Source organism: Oncorhynchus keta, chromosome 21, assembly GCF_023373465.1.
Source record: "Oncorhynchus keta strain PuntledgeMale-10-30-2019 chromosome 21, Oket_V2, whole genome shotgun sequence".
NCBI lineage: Eukaryota > Metazoa > Chordata > Actinopteri > Salmoniformes > Salmonidae > Oncorhynchus > Oncorhynchus keta.
Window position 1 is genome coordinate 53,994,268 of NC_068441.1, and position 16,182 is coordinate 54,010,449.

The following is a 16,182-nucleotide window of genomic DNA, read 5'->3' on the forward strand; positions in this document are numbered from 1 at the left end:
TACTCAAGTTAAATGTCTTTACGGTTTCGACCATAACATGTTCACTCTGGGCTGTTGTTTGATTGGCCAGTTTCTCTAGCTTTTTGGAAAGAGCCGGGGTCGAAGGGGGGGGTCGAAGGGGAGGTGGAGGTAAAGGGGGAGCCGGGTCGAAGGGGGAGCCGGGTCGAAGGGGGAGCCGGGTTGAAGCCGGGGTCAAGGGGGAGGGGGAGGTAGGGGGAGCCGGGGTCGAAGGGGAGCCGGGGTCGAAGGGGGAGCCGGGGTCGAAGGGGGAGCCGGGGTCGAAGGGGGGAGCCGGGGTCGAAGGGGGAGCCGGGGTCAAAGGGGGAGGTGGAGGTAAAGGGGGAGCCGGGGTCGAAGGGGAGGTGGAGGTAAAGGGGGAGCCGGGGTCGAAGGGGGAGCCGGGGTCGAAGGGGGAGCCGGGGTCGAAGGGGGAGGTGGAGGTAAAGGGGGAGCCGGGGTCGAAGGGGAGCCGGGGTCGAAGGGGGAGCCGGGTCGGGGGAGCCGGGGTCGAAGGGGGAGGTGGAGGTAAAGGGGGGAGCCGGGGGAGCCGGGGTCAAGGGGGAGCCGCGGTCGAAGGGGGGAGGTGGAGGTAAAGGGGGAGCCGGGGTCAAAGGGGGAGGTGGAGGTAAAGGGGGGAGCCGGGGTCGAAGGGGGGAGCCGGGGTCGAAGGGGGGAGCCGGGGTCGAAGGGGGAGGTGGAGGTAAAGGGGGGAGCCGGGGTCGAAGGGGGAGGTGGGGTAAAGGGGGAGCCGGGTCGAAGGGGGAAGGTGGAGGTAAGGGGAGCCGGGGTCAAAGGGGGAGCCGGGGTCGAAGGGGGAGGTGGAGGTAAAGGGGGAGCCGGGGTCAAAGGGGGAGGTGGAGGTAAAGGGGGAGCCAGGGTCGAAGGGGGGAGGTGGGGGAAAAGGGGGGAGGTGGGGTAAGGCGGGAGCCGGGTCGAAGGGGGAGCCGGGTCGAAGGGGGAGCCGGGGTCGAAGGGGGAACCAGGGTCGAAGGGGGAGCCGGGTCGAAGGGGGAGGTGGAGGGAAAAGGGGGAGCCGGGGTCGAAGGGGGAGCCGGGTCGAAGGGGGAACCAGGGTCGAAGGGGGAGCCGGGGTCGAAGGGGGAGGTGGAGGGAAAGGGGGACCAGGGTCGAAGGGGGAGCCGGGTCGAATGGGGGGAACAAGGGGGGAGGTGGAGGTAAGGGGGAGCCGGGTCGAAGGGGGAGCCGGGGTCGAAGGGGGGAACCAGGGTCGAAGGGGGGAGCCGGGGTCGAAGGGGGAGCCGGGTCGAAGGGGGAGCCGGGGTCAAGGGGGAGGTGGAGGTAAAGGGGGAGCCGGGTCAAAGGGGAGGTGGAGGTAAAGGGGGAACCAGGGTCGAAGGGGAGCCGGGGTCGAAGGGGGAGGTGGAGGTAAAGGGGGAGCCGGGGTCAAGGGGAGCCGGGGTGGAAGGGGGAGGTGGAGGTAAAGGGGGAGCCGGGGTCAAAGGGGGAGGTGGAGGTAAAGGGGGAGCCGGGGTCAAAGGGGGGAGGTGGAGGTAAAGGGGGGAGCCGGGGTCGAAGGGGGAGGGGGAGCCGGGCTCGAAGGGGGAAGGTGGAGGTAAAGGGGATTCGGGGTGGAAGGGGAGGTGGAGGTAAAGGGGGAGCCGGGGTCGAAGGGGGAGCCGGGGGGTCGAAGGGGGAGCCAGGGTCGAAGGGGGAGCCGGGGTCGAAGGGGGAGCCGGGGTCAAAGGGGGAGGTGGAGGTAAACGGGGAGCCAGGGTCAAGGGGGAGCCGGGGTCGAAGGGGGGAGCCAGGGTCGAAGGGGAGCCGGGGTCGAAGGGGGAGGTGGAGTAAAGGGGGATTCGGGGTGGGAGGTGGAGGTAAAGGGGGAGCCAGGGTCAAAGGGGGTAGCCAGGGTCAAAGTGGGGAGCCAGGGTCAAAGGGGTTCGATTGGGGTAAAGGGGGGCCAGGGTCAAAGGGGTGAGGTGGGGGTAAAGGGGGGACCCAGGGTCAAAGGGGGGAGGTGGGGGTAAAGGGGGGATTCGGGGCTGGAAGGGGGGAGGCGGGGTCGAAGGGGTTAAGTGGGGGTAAAGAGCTAAAAAGGAGAATATGAATATTGATACAACCATTTGGTTCAAATAGGGCACGGTAAGTCCACCATGGGTTGTCCTGAACCTCAGTCCCCATCTCCATCGGTTTACAAAGGAAGCATTCATTTTAATACCATAAAACGAATACTAAGTGTGAAAAACATGTTCCAATCAAGTTTCAAATGAAGTGGATTACTAGCAGGAAAAAAGGCATTTGTTGCTTAGTGAATCGAGGATGTGACAATTTTCAGAGATTTCAACAGTCAAGCATAGCTGACAAAATGTTGTAGGTTATTACGTATCAAACTGTGTTTCTGTGTGAGTGGCACAATCTATTCGCGAAGACCCCCCTCCACCCCTCAAGTTGATGAAAAAACACTAAGCATATAAAACCGTGAGACAAGAGGATGCTCCTGCCTCAAACCCGCAGCGATCTCAGTGGTGGAAATGTTGGACACGGGGAGGGTCGACTTTCAGATGACATTGACGCTATGTAGATGAGAGCGGGGGATTTGTGCTCCGTGGAAGATCCCTGGCCGAAGTTAGACGGTGCTTTGAGGTGAAGCTGCTCCCGTTTCGCTGCGTTGTTTCCCCGCTCTGCTCTGCTTGTCTCTCTCCTTCAGCACCACCGAGCTAACGGACAGCACCACTCACCTTTCCCCTCCGGATCCTAGTTTGGTTCTGCTTCTCTTTATCTTCAAATGGAAAATCTTTTCTTCGGTCTGCTCCGGGAGAATCTGTAAGGACACAACTTTTAGATGAACGTACGGATACTATACCATCGCCCAAAATTCTGTCTGGTATAGAAGTTTGATTGTAAGTACTGATTTTACTTTTAATAGTGTGGGTAAACTTCAGCGCAATGATCAGAACATTGAACAAAACCGTGTGGACCGGTTTGGGGATACGGAGTTGCGTCTCGGTGGGAAAAAAAAGGGATTTCAGATCTTGCACACGGAGTAGCCTTGTCTTAGTCTATTGGATTGGATACATCGCAACTCTGGTGTTTTAACAAAACAATAGAAAAACAGTGATGAATCATTTCATATGGGCAGGTTCCAGGCATAACTGTAATATTTTACAAAAACAATGAATTCCACCAGAAAGCCAGTGATTAGTTCCTTCATCAGGGCAGGTTCCAGGCATAAGCGACATGAGCAGTTGCTTAGGGTCCCCGGCCACTAGGGGGCCCCGATCCCCCCCATCCTTCCCCAGAAACGTATTATTGAGAGTAAGAATACATCGGGGGCATTTTCGAAATTTGGATGTTTAGCAGGTTTTATCTTGTTATGTCAATCAGTACCCATTTTTCCATTAACTGATTTGTTGCCGACATTTAGAAAATGTGCATAAAAAAATAGATCTGATACGGGGATTAAAACGGCTGGAAGTAATGACGTCATACATTTAAATGAAACTTGTCCGCAAAAAAAAAACTCTCTGCCGTTTGTTTCTCTGCCAATTGAAACCTGCCTGCTGACAGTCACGCAAGTAGCCATGTCAGCTAACACATTTTTAGATTAGCCAACTATCTAAACTATGGCCAAATCCCGAATGGTTCGGTGCCCTGATCTCCAGGGGGGGCCCCATTGATGTTGTTAGTCATTCTCACTCAGATATCATTTAACATTATATAAGTCATTATAAAATGTGTAGAACTGCAGGAAATTAGCTTTAAAACTGCAACAAAAATGATCTACACCCCATCACAATATGTGTAGTTGCACGAACTTAACCTTATAACTAAAACATTTCCTTCCATTTCCTTCCATAGCCCCCCTCCTCCTCAACCAAATTTAGCTTAGCCCCCAAAAAAAAGGCTGCACATCAGTCTACACTTGACTCGTTTTTGAAGTTCCATAATTCATGGTCATAAGCAAATGAAACGTAAGAGGGGGATGATGCCCAAAGCTTGGCGCTTACAGGGTCCTTTTGTTTGACTTCTCTTTCTCCATGCCGTCTCATCTCATAAATATCAAATAGCTGGGGGGAAGAACGGGAGATCCCCCCTTTGTTTTGTACTACAGCAATAGAGGCACGGTACTATTCTAAAGATACATGCAGAAAAATACCAAAAGCATGACGTTGCCAAGCCCAATGTATCCCGTATTACGCACATTTTTTTTATTTAAATCAACCAAATGACTGTCTTCTGACGTGTATTATGAATAATTAAAGAACGACTAGGCCTATATATTTAACGTTGCATATGCTTCTGCTTCTACATTGCTTGCTCATTGGCCTGGGTTTCCGTTTTATACGATACTTTTGATTGATTGATTGATTGATTGATTGAATAATTAACACTAATTTCTATTAATATTTGGTAATTTTTATACTTCCCATTTATCCTCGTTTTTATTTATAATTTATATGTATTTGTGTGCATAAGCCGTAGCGTGATAATGAATTCCATTTCCATTTTTATTTTATTAATGGTTGCGTTGCACAGCAATTAAACCTCCAAATACTGATTCAGTGGACGGTGATGATCGCCACCTGCTCTTCAACAGTGTTGAAGAACCTGCTAAATGTGCGAAGAGTTTTAGAGTAACAACGCTGTAAAACACCACTTGGGCTCCCGAGTGGCGCAGCGGTATAAGGCACTGCATCTCAGTGGTTCGAATCCAGGCTGTATCACATCTGGCCGTGATTGGGAGTCCCATAGGGCAGCGCACAATTGGCCCAGCGTCGATCCGGGTTTGGCCGGGGTAGGACGGACATTGTTAATAAGAATTGCCTAGTTAAATAAAGGTTAAATAAAAAATAAACATCACAGGTCCGTTGCCATAAAACATCTCTGTCCCCAGCGCCAACAATACGACTCACTGAAAACTCTTCAGGACAGCTCATTTTCAGCGCTATTAATGCATCAATTTGGTTCTTTCCCATGGTAAATCAATATTTAGTAAACATTTAGGGTCCAATCATTATTTTAATGACCTATTTGGTAACATTATTCTCTTGCGCTTTTTTTCCAGGTGCGGTTTCCCCAACTGGCTCGGTGTTCCCGCTTCTTCACCTGATTTCCTGCCCATCTAACCTTCCCTTGGCTGGGTAACGAACCGCGAAGCTGCTGTCTACGTGGACCGGTGGGGTTAAAATCTTCCGTCCGCCTTCCAGTCTTGTCAGGAAATCAAAATCTAAACAGAGAGACAGAGACATGGCGACGAATGGTACTAAAGGCTCTGACGGACACGTTCTAACGGAGGTGAATGCCGAGCCTAACGACAAACCCAAAACTTTGGTCGTCAAAGTCCAGAAAAAGGAACTTCCCGAAAGAGAGAACTGGACTGGAAAATTTGACTTTCTCCTGTCTTGCGTCGGGTACGCAATTGGACTGGGAAATGTCTGGAGATTCCCTTATCTATGTGGGAAGAATGGAGGAGGTAATCAAGATTTCGGAACTTTTCCGTGTTTTTAAAAAAAACAAAAGGAGGCTAAATTTGACCTTTCAATCGGCAAATTTGTTCTGGGGCGCTCACTTAAATAATCTCAATGGCTCAAGAGCTCATTTTCTCTCCAGATTGTGCGTAATTACGCGCACATTTATAGGCAACGCTACGAGATCATTCATTTGAGTCGCTGTAGTGTGAAACAAAATAGTGGGTTTATCACTGTATCTTTTTGGATGATTTGAAATGTTAATGGTATATCAATGCAATGGTTCACTTTTATTCACGACTATATTTTTTGTTTTCTTGCCTTTTATATTCCTTTCAGGGGCCTTCTTGATTCCCTACTTTTTGACGCTCATATTTGCTGGTATGCCCCTGTTTCTGCTTGAAACGTCCCTCGGTCAGTACACATCGATTGGAGGGCTTGGGGTGTGGAAACTGGCTCCCATGTTTAAAGGTAATTCAAAGCCCCGTGTTTAGGTTAACCGGAAATACATCACGTTATATAAGACAAATAGATGTCCTCAAATACTCTTCTTGCCGGTTGACCATAAATGCCAGAACAATTTGTATTTCTGTGCATGTCTCCTGTCCCGATCGTTTTAACAGATCAAACTTTAGATTTAGCTAATGCTAATTATATCTATATTTTTCTCAAATTATTTCATTTTGTATTAAATCACAGTATATAAATACCTCATTCCTCATATCCATTTTCTAGGTGTTGGTCTGGCCGCTGCAGTGCTGTCTTTCTGGCTAAATATTTATTACATCGTCATCATTGCCTGGGCCATATACTATTTGTGGTCCTCCTTTACTACCGTGAGTATAATAGTCAGGTAAAAAAAAGAAAAGATGAATGAATTCATTGAAGGTTTAAAAAAAGGAAAACACATTTCCCAAATGAATATCTTTAAGTGGCCATGACATTGAAAATGTCGGGGCAGTTTGATCATAAAAGAATTTGAATTTGACCGTTATTACCCCTTCAACAAATGAGGTGCATGATGTTTGAAAGAGATTTACAAAAATGAGAGAGAGAGAGAGAGAGAGAGAGAGAGAGGGAGGAAGAGAGAGAGAGAGAGAGAGAAGGAGAAGAAGAAAACACGTGTCTTTGTTGTTGCAGGAGTTGCCATGGCAATCATGTGGAAATTCTTGGAACACAGAGCGATGTTACACCAACTACAGCATCCTGAACGCTGCCAACCTCACCAGTGCTGTTCAGGAATTCTGGGAGTAAGAACAAGTCTTTTTTATTTACATGTTAGTTTGTTGTTTTTTGGCTGTGGTTTGACCATGCAGTGTTACTAACCTTTCAATCTGCTAATTTGTTCTAAATAATAAATAAATAAGTCATGGGGTTGAAAGAGGATTTATAAAATACATTTAATCGACTGGTTGATTGATTGATTTGTTGATTGATTGGTTGGTTGATTGGTTGATTGGTTGATTGGTTGATTGATTGTGTCGTCCTATAGGCGTAACATGCACCAGTTAACAGACGGTCTGGAGAAGCCTGGGGAGATCAGAGCGCCTCTAGCCATCACGCTGGCCATCGCCTGGGTCCTTGTCTATTTCTGTATCTGGAAAGGTGTCGCCTGGACTGGGAAGGTAACTGACCAAATTGATTAATTGATTTTGGGTTTAAGATGCTAAACCCACCGGGGGAATTGTGACATTTGATTGTGGCCAACGTATTGGATTGTGGCCGCCATTTTGGATTGTGGCTGCCATTTTGGATTGTGGCTGCCATTTTGGATTGTGGCTGCCATTTTGGATTGTGGCTGCCATTTTGGATTGTGGCCGCCATTTTGGATTGTGGCCGCCATTTTGGATTGTGGCCGCCATTTTGGATTGTGGCCGCCATTTTGGATTGTGGCCGCCGTATAGATTCAAAATCCATAGAGGAACCTTTGACTGGAAAAAACAACAGTTGATCTGCGCCTGGGCCCTGTCTCTAATAATGAGTGTTAAAGTCATGAAAATGCATCTGTTAAAGGTCAACTGTCCCTTAGAACCAACTTGTCTCGTTTTAAACAGCCTATGTAGCATCGCTATGAGTCAGAAACATTCATATTAGTGTCAAAATTGACTTCAAAGTGTAAATAGGATAATTTTGGTCCAAAACGGAGTTTTGTAAGTGAGTTCGTCACGACCTACTGGAGTGTTGGCTGTGGAGTAGGATCATGCCACTTGCCTAGTGTCCACTGACATGAGAGAAGCAGCTGTGCTGGTTGCCCTCCTACTGTAATCAGCTGGTTGTGCTCTATCCAATCATATAGAGCCCAGAACATCCAGACAGTGACACGGACTTGCCCAGTACGCAGCTCTTCAGACTTCTTTTACATAAGAAGTCACCAATGCTGTGTTGAAATAACCTTTGACCCGAAGCCCTTTTATATGGAGGGGTCACTTCCTGTGTGTGTGTTTTGATAGTGTCAATCACTCAAGTCTGCTACTTTTCTGGGGGGAGAATTGAGACGATCAGAGCGCACTTGTATCCCAACTGCAACTTGTTTTGTCATATGATTCCCCATGAAACACTGTCAGACAGTAATAGATAGTGAGAAAGCTGATTGTGGCCTGGCTGTTTAATTGTGCCTGCTAAGCTATTGAGTATTTTAAAGAACTGACTATTTTGAGGAAGTGGCTACGTTGAATCAGGAGGGTCAAACAACAGTAACTGCCAGGGTACGAAATGAGAACATAATACACCCCCCCCAAACCAAACTCTCATTTGGCTTCACTCATGGCCTTTCTGTAGCCTGCAGACAAATGACCAAATCGCCCTAATCGCTAGAATGTTATTCACATTTTTCATAATTTCATAATTAATAATACAAAAAATAAATAAAAAATAAAAAAAATACTTTGAAAATCTGGTGTTTCTTTGTCAAACGGCTTTGTTATATTTCAGTCTTCTGTGATTTATTTAAAATGTAATATTGTGATGCGAACTCAGAACGTAATACATTTGAACTCTGTATCAAACATGGTAGGTGGCAGGTATCCTAGTGGTTAGAGTGTTGGACTAGTAACTGAAAGGTTGTTGGATCGAATCCTCTGAGCTGACAGGGTAAACATCTGTTGTTCTGCAAGGCAGTTAACCCACTGTTCCTAGACCAGTTAACCCCCTGTTCCTAGACCAGTTAACCCACTGTTCCTAGACCAGTTAACCCACTGTTCCTAGACCAGTTAACCCACTGTTATAGACCAGTTAACCCACTGTTTAGACCAGTTAACCCACTGTTCCTAGACCAGTTAACCCACTGTTCCTAGACCAGTTAACCCCACTGTTTAGACCAGTTAACCCACTGTTCCTAGACCAGTTAACCCACTGTTCCTAGACCAGTTAACCCACTGTTCCTAGACCAGTTAACCCACTGTTCCTAGACCAGTTAACCCCACTGTTCCTAACCAGTTAACCCACTGTTCCTAGACCAGTTAACCCACTGTTCCTAGACCAGTTAACCCACTGTTCCTAGACCAATTAACCCCACTGTTCCTAGACCAGTTAACCCACTGTTCCTAGGCCAGTTAACCCCTGTTCCTAGACCAGTTAACCCACTGTTCCTAGACCAGTTAACCCACTGTTCCTAGACCAGTTAACCCACTGTTCCTAGACCAGTTAACCCCACTGTTCCTAGACCAGTTAACCCACTGTTCCTAGACCAGTTAACCCACTGTTCCTAGCTGTTCCTAGACCAGTTAACCCACTGTTCCTAGACCAGTTAACCCCACTGTTCCTAGACCAGTTAACCCCACTGTTCCTAGACCATTAACCCACTGTTCCTAGACCAGTTAACCCCACTGTTCCTAGACCAGTTAACCCCACTGTTCCTAGACCAGTTAACCCACTGTTCCTAGACCAGTTAACCCACTGTTCCTAGACCAGTTAACCCACTGTTCCTAGACCAGTTAACCCACTGTTCCTAGACCAGTTAACCCCACTGTTCCTAGACCAGTTAACCCCACTGTTCCTAGACCAGTTAACCCCACTGTCCTAGACCAGTTAACCCACTGTTCCAAGACCAGTTAACCCACTGTTCCTAGACCAATTAACCCACTGTTCCTAGACCAGTTAACCCACTGTTCCTAGACCAGTTAACCCCACTGTTCCTAGACCAGTTAACCCACTGTTCTAGACCAGTCAACCCACCTAGACCAGTTAACCCACTGTTCCTAGACCAGTTAACCCACTGTTCCTAGACCAGTTAACCCCTGTTCCTAGACCAGTTAACCCCACTGTTCCTAGACCAGTTAACCCACTGTTCCTAGACCAGTTAACCCACTGTTCCTAGACCAGTTAACCCACTGTTCCTAGACCAGTTAACCCACTGTTCCTAGACCAGTTAACCCATTGTTCCTAGACCAGTTAACCCACTGTTCCTAGACCAGTTAACCCACTGTTCCTAGGCCAGTTAACACACTGTTCTTAGACCAGTTAACCCACTGTTCCTAGACCAGTTAACCCACTGTTCCTAGACCAGTCAACCCACTGTTCCTAGACCAGTTAACCCACTGTTCCTAGACCAGTTAACCCACTGTTCCTAGACCAGTCAACCCACTGTTCCTAGACCAGTTAACCCACTGTTCCTAGACCAGTTAACCCACTGTTCCTAGGCCAGTTAACACACTGTTCTTAGACCAGTTAACCCACTGATCCTAGACCAGTTAACCCACTGTTCCTAGACCAGTCAACCCACTGTTCCTAGACCAGTCAACCCACTGTTCCTAGACCAGTTAACCCAGTGTTCCTAGGCCGTCATTGAAAATAAGAATCTGTTCTTAACTGACTTGCCTAGTTAACAAAAAAATGGTAAGGGTATCTTCTTATTTTTAAGCCCATAACCATGTGTGTGGGGTGTATACTTATGTTTCGAAGTCAATCTGTTTAACACTACCAAGAAACACGGTGTCACACAGATATTTGCCCACTGCAATAAATTAATGAGCAATCGTCAAAATTAGGCCACCCTTGAAGTCAGGTTTTTGCACAATTCCATTGTTTTATATTCTAACGAGAGCCTCCCTCCCTCCCTGTTTCAGGTGGTGTACTTCTCAGCGACGTACCCCTACTTTATGCTCTTCATCCTCTTCTGCCGCGGCATCACTCTGCCCGGAGCCATCGATGGAATCCTCTTCTACATCACGCCCAACTTCGAGAAGCTCAAGGAATCAGAGGTAGCTAGCCTTTATCAGTGAGCAGACTCAGAGGTAGCTAGCCTTGATCAGTGAACAGATTCAGAGGTAGCTAGCCTTTATCAGTGAACAGATTCAGAAGTAGCTAGCCTTTATCAGTGAACAGATTCAGAGGTAGCTAGCCTTTATCAGTGAACAGATTCAGAGGTAGCTAGCCTTTATCAGTGAACAGATTCAGAGGTAGCTAGCCTTTATCAGTGAACAGATTCAGAGGTAGCTAGCCTTTATCAGTGAACAGATTCAGAGGTAGCTAGCCTTTATCAGTGAACAGATTCAGAGGTAGCTAGCCTTTATCAGTGAACAGATTCAGAAGTAGCTAGCCTTTATCAGTGAACAGATTCAGAGGTAGCTAGCCTTTATCAGTGAACAGATTCAGAGGTAGCTAGCCTTTATCAGTGAACAGATTCAGAAGTAGCTAGCCTTTATCAGTGAACAGATTCAGAAGTAGCTAGCCTTTATCAGTGAACAGATTCAGAAGTAGCTAGCCTTTATCAGTGAACAGATTCAGAAGTAGCTAGCCTTTATCAGTGAACAGATTCAGAGGGAGAATGGATGCTGATTGCTGCGCGTGATGCTGCGAGTTGCAATTTGTTCTGACTTGCAGTGTGTTTTGACTTGCAGTGTGTTTTGACTTGCAGTGTGTTTTGACTTGCAGTGTGTTCTGACTTGCAGTGTGTTCTGACTTGCAGTGTGTTCTGACTTGCAGTGTGTTTTGACTTGCAGTGTGTTCTGACTTGCAGTGCATTTGGACTTGCAGTGTGTTTTGACATGCAGTGTGTTTTGACTTGCAATTTGTTCTGACTTGCAGTGTGTTCTGACTTGCAGTGTGTTTTGACTTGCAGTGTGTTTTGACTTGCAATTTGTTCTGACTTGCAGTGTGTTCTGACTTGCAGTGTGTTTTGACTTGCAGTGTGTTCTGACTTGCAGTGTGTTTTGACTTGCAGTGTGTTCTGACTTGCAGTGTGTTCTGACTTGCAGTGTGTTCTGACTTGCAGTGTGTTTTGACTTGCAGTGTGTTCTGACTTGCAGTGTGTTCTGACTTGCAGTGTGTTCTGACTTGCAGTGTGTTCTGACTTGCAGTGTGTTCTGACTTGCAGTGTGTTCTGACTTGCAGTGTGTTTTGACTTGCAGTGTGTTTTGACTTGCAGTGTGTTCTGACTTGCAGTGTGTTCTGACTTGCAATTTGTTCTGAGTGTGTTCTGACTTGCAGTGTGTTCTGACTTGCAGTGTGTTCTGACTTGCAGTGTGTTTTGACTTGCAGTGTGTTCTGACTTGCAGTGTGTTTTGACTTGCAGTGTGTTCTGACTTTGCATTTGGACTTGCAGTGTGTTTTGACATGCAGTGTGTTTTGACTTGCAATTTGTTCTGACTTGCAGTGTGTTCTGACTTGCAGTGTGTTTTGACTTGCAGTGTGTTTTGACTTGCAATTTGTTCTGACTTGCAGTGTGTTCTGACTTGCAGTGTGTTTTGTGCAGTGTGTTCTGACTTGCAGTGTGTTTTGACTTTGCTGACTTGCAGTGTGTTTTGACTTGCAGTGTGTTCTGACAGTGTGTTTTGACTTGCAGTGTGTTCTGACTTGCAGTGTGTTCTGACTTGCAGTGTGTTCTGACTTGCAGTGTGTTCTGACTTGCAGTGTGTTCTGACTTGCAGTGTGTTTTGACTTGCAGTGTGTTCAACCTTGCAGTGTGTTTTGAGTGTGTTCTGACTTGCAGTGTGTTCTGACTTGCAGTGTGTTTTGACTTGAGTGCGTTCTGCAGTGTGTTTTGACTTGCAGTGTGTTCTGACTTGCAGTGTGTTCTGACTTGCAGTGTGTTTTGACTTGCAGTGTGTTCTGACTTGCAGTGTGTTCTGACTTGCAATTTGTTCTGACTTGTGTGTTCTGACTTGCAGTGTGTTCTGACTTGCAGTGTGTTCTGACTTGCAGTGTGTTTTGACTTGCAGTGCGTTCTGACTTGCAGTGTGTTTTGACTTGCAGTGTGTTCTGACTTGCAGTGTGTTCTGACTTGCAGTGTGTTTTGACTTGCAGTGTGTTTGACTTGCAGTTTTGACTTGCAGTGTGTTCTGACTTGCAGTGTGTTCTGACTTGCAGTGTGTTTTGACTTGCAGTGTGTTCTGACTTGCAGTGTGTTTTGACTTGCAGTGTGTTTTGACTTGCAGTGTGTTCTGACTTGCAGTGTGTTCTGACTTGCAGTGTGTTCTGACTTGCAGTGTGTTTTGACTTGCAGTGTGTTCTGACTTGCAGTGTGTTCTGCAGTGTGTTCTGACTTGCAGTGTGTTTTGACTTGCAGTGTGTTCTGACTTGCAGTGTGTTTTGACTTGCAGTGTGTTCTGACTTGCAGTGTGTTCTGACTTGCAGTGTGTTCTGACTTGCAGTGTGTTCTGACTTGCAGTGTGTTCTGACTTGCAGTGTGTTTTGACTTGCAGTGTGTTCAACCTTGCAGTGTGTTTTGACTTGCAGTGTGTTCTGACTTGCAGTGTGTTTTGACTTGCAGTGTGTTCTGACTTGCAGTGTGTTCTGACTTGCAGTGTGTTCTGACTTGCAGTGTGTTTTGACTTGCAGTGTGTTCTGACTTGCAGTGTGTTTTGACTTGCAGTGTGTTCTGACTTGCAGTGTGTTCTGACTTGCAGTGTGTTTTGACTTGCAGTGTGTTCTGACTTGCAGTGTGTTTTGACTTGCAGTGTGTTTTGACTTGCAGTGTGTTCTGACTTGCAGTGTGTTCTGACTTGCAGTGTGTTTTGACTTGCAGTGTGTTTTGACTTGCAGTGTGTTTTGACTTGCAGTGTGTTCTGACTTGCAGTGTGTTTTGACTTGCAGTGTGTTCTGACTTGCAGTGTGTTCTGACTTGCAGTGTGTTCTGACTTGCAGTGTGTTCTGACTTGCAGTGTGTTTTGACTTGCAGTGTGTTCTGACTTGCAGTGTGTTTTGACTTGCAGTGTGTTCTGACTTGCAGTGTGTTTTGACTTGCAGTGTGTTCTGACTTGCAGTGTGTTTTGACTTGCAGTGTGTTCTGACTCTTGTCTCTCTGTTCTGCTCAGGTGTGGTTGGATGCTGCCACTCAGATCTTCTTCTCCTATGGGCTGGGGCTGGGATCACTGATTGCTCTGGGAAGCTACAACCCATTCAATAACAATGTTTACAGGTAGGTTTATATCTTTAATACCACTCAATCTAGCTCTTTACTGCAGCTTATATTCTGCCTCTGCCAATGATGTGTGGACCTATGTCGATGGATTCTGCTGTGAGAGAGAGAGAGAGGGAGAGAGGGAGGAGAGAGAGAGAGAGAGAGGGAGAGAGAGAGAGAGAGAGAGAGAGAGAGAGAGAGAGAGAGAGAGAGAGGCAGAGAAAACACACACATCTGTCAGCTGCCACTTCATCTCTGTCTCTCTCCATTTTATATCCTGGAAATGAACGAACCAATACCCCATCTCTAAAATGAATGGGCCAATCCATTGACATTGCAGTAAGGCTCGGCTATAGAATGAAAACCCTCCCTCCCTCCCTCCCTCCCCCCTCCCTCCCTCCCTCCCTCCCTCCCTCCCCCTCCCTCCCTCCCTCCCTCCCTCCCTCCCTCCCTCCCTCCCTCCCTCCCTCCCTCCCTCCCTCCCTCCCTCCCTCCCTCCCCAAAGCAAATGTGCTGTGGTTTGATAAGGCTTCCATATCAGTGTGACAACAGCCATTCCAAACCCATGCTTTTGTCTTTCTCTCCATCTCCCTGCAGAGATTCTGTCATTGTGTGCTGCATCAACTCGTTCACCAGCATGTTCGCTGGCTTAGTCATCTTCTCCATTGTGGGCTTCATGGCCAACGTGACTAAGAGGCCTATAATAGAAGTAGCAGCCTCAGGTAATTACCGTTCACTATTGATATAGATCTTAATGGGACGATACAGCATTGATGCCGTGCATACACGATTTAGCCGCCAGTTCGCCACATTTTTGTCATCCTAAACTAATTTTTATGACTAAAGTGAAAATCGATTAACTTTTTTTTTAATAAGATGGTTATACCAAGGATCATTTAGCTATTTGATTTGAAGTTTTAGGACCCCTTAAGGTATCAAAATATATATACATATATATATATATATATATTTTTTTTTGACGAAACATTGAATTTTGGTCTAACTGCTATTAGCCAATAGAAATGCAGTGAGGAACAGATTCACTACGTGGATAAACAGATGGTTCTAAAACAAATCACAAGGAAGTTTGTTCTGTAGTTTCCTGTTCTGTATCTGAGAGGTATGACACAGATCAGGAAACTACAGTACCAGTCAAAAGTTTATATATTTATTTACTATTTTCTACATTGTAGAATTTATTTAACCAGGTAGGCAAGTTGAGAACAAGTTCTCATTTACAATTGCGACCTGGCCAATAATAGTGAAGAATAAAAACTATGAAATAACACATATGGAATCATGTAGTAACCAAAAAAAAGTGTTAAACAAATCAAAATATATTTTTTCGATTCTTCAAAGTAGCCCCCCGTTTGCCTTGATTACAGCTTTGCACACTCTTGTCATTCTCTCAACCAGCTTCATGAGGAAATGCTTTTCCAACAGTCTTGAAGGAGTTCCCACATATGCTAAGCACTTGTTGACTGTTTTTCCTTCAATCTGCGGTCCATCTCAACTGGGTTGAGGTCGGGTCATTGTGGAGGCCAGGTCATCTGATGCAGCACTCCATCACCCTCCTCGATCAAATAGCCTTTATACAGCCTGGAGGTGTGTTTGGTCACTGTCCTGAAAAATAAGTGTTAGTCCCACTAAGCGCAAACAAGATGGGATGGCATATTGCTGTAGAATGCTGTGGTAGCCATGCTGGTTAAGTATGCCTTGAATTCAACAGTGAATTCAACAGTGTCACCAGCAAAGCACCAGAACACCTCCTCCTCCATGCTTCACGGTGGGAACCATACATGCGGAGATCATACGTTCTCTGCGTCTCACAAAGACACGGTGGTTGGAACCAAAAATCTCAAATTTGGACTCATCAGACCAAAGGACAGATTTCCACCTGTCTAATGTCCATTGCTCATGTTTCTTGGCCCAAGCAAGTATCTTCTTCTTATTGGTGTCCTTTAGTAGTGGTTTCTTTACAACAATTAGGCCATGAAGGCCTGATTCACACAGCCTCCTCTGAACAGTTGATGTTGAGATGTGTCTGTTACTTGAACTCTGTGAATCATTTATTTGGGGTGCAATCTGAGTTGAAGTTAACTATAATGAAATTTTAACAACTTTTAATTGAAATGCATTCCAGGTGACTACCTCATGAAGCTGGTTGAGAGAATGCCAAGAGTGTGCAAAGCTGTCATCAAGCCAAAGGGTGGCTACTTAGAAGAATCTCAAATATAAAATATATTTTGATTTGTTTAACACTTACTACATGATTCTATATGTATTATTTCATAGTTTTGATGTCTTCACTGTTATTCTACAATGTAGAAAATAGTACAAATAAAGAAAAACCCTTGAAAGAGTAGGTGTCTCCAAACTTTTGACTGGTACTGTACATACTGTACACACATATAT

General features: G+C 46.2%; 1 protein-coding gene across 2 annotated transcripts in view; it reads left to right on the top strand.

The window, feature by feature from the left end:
- Positions 1-2,470: 2,470 nt before the first annotated feature.
- Positions 2,471-16,182, top strand: part of slc6a1b (solute carrier family 6 member 1b) — a 53,962-nt gene continuing 40,250 nt past the window's right edge. For both annotated transcript variants that reach the window (XR_008074912.1, XM_052474239.1), the window contains exons 1-9: positions 2,471-2,861; positions 5,027-5,434; positions 5,769-5,900; positions 6,165-6,265; positions 6,570-6,679; positions 6,922-7,054; positions 10,493-10,627; positions 13,682-13,785; positions 14,365-14,489. Coding sequence is in view for 1 of the 2 variants with exons in the window: in XM_052474239.1 (XP_052330199.1) it covers positions 5,209-5,434; positions 5,769-5,900; positions 6,165-6,265; positions 6,570-6,679; positions 6,922-7,054; positions 10,493-10,627; positions 13,682-13,785; positions 14,365-14,489 (1,066 nt within the window). In the remaining variant the exon portion in view is untranslated. The remainder of the gene's footprint in view (positions 2,862-5,026; positions 5,435-5,768; positions 5,901-6,164; positions 6,266-6,569; positions 6,680-6,921; positions 7,055-10,492; positions 10,628-13,681; positions 13,786-14,364; positions 14,490-16,182) is intronic.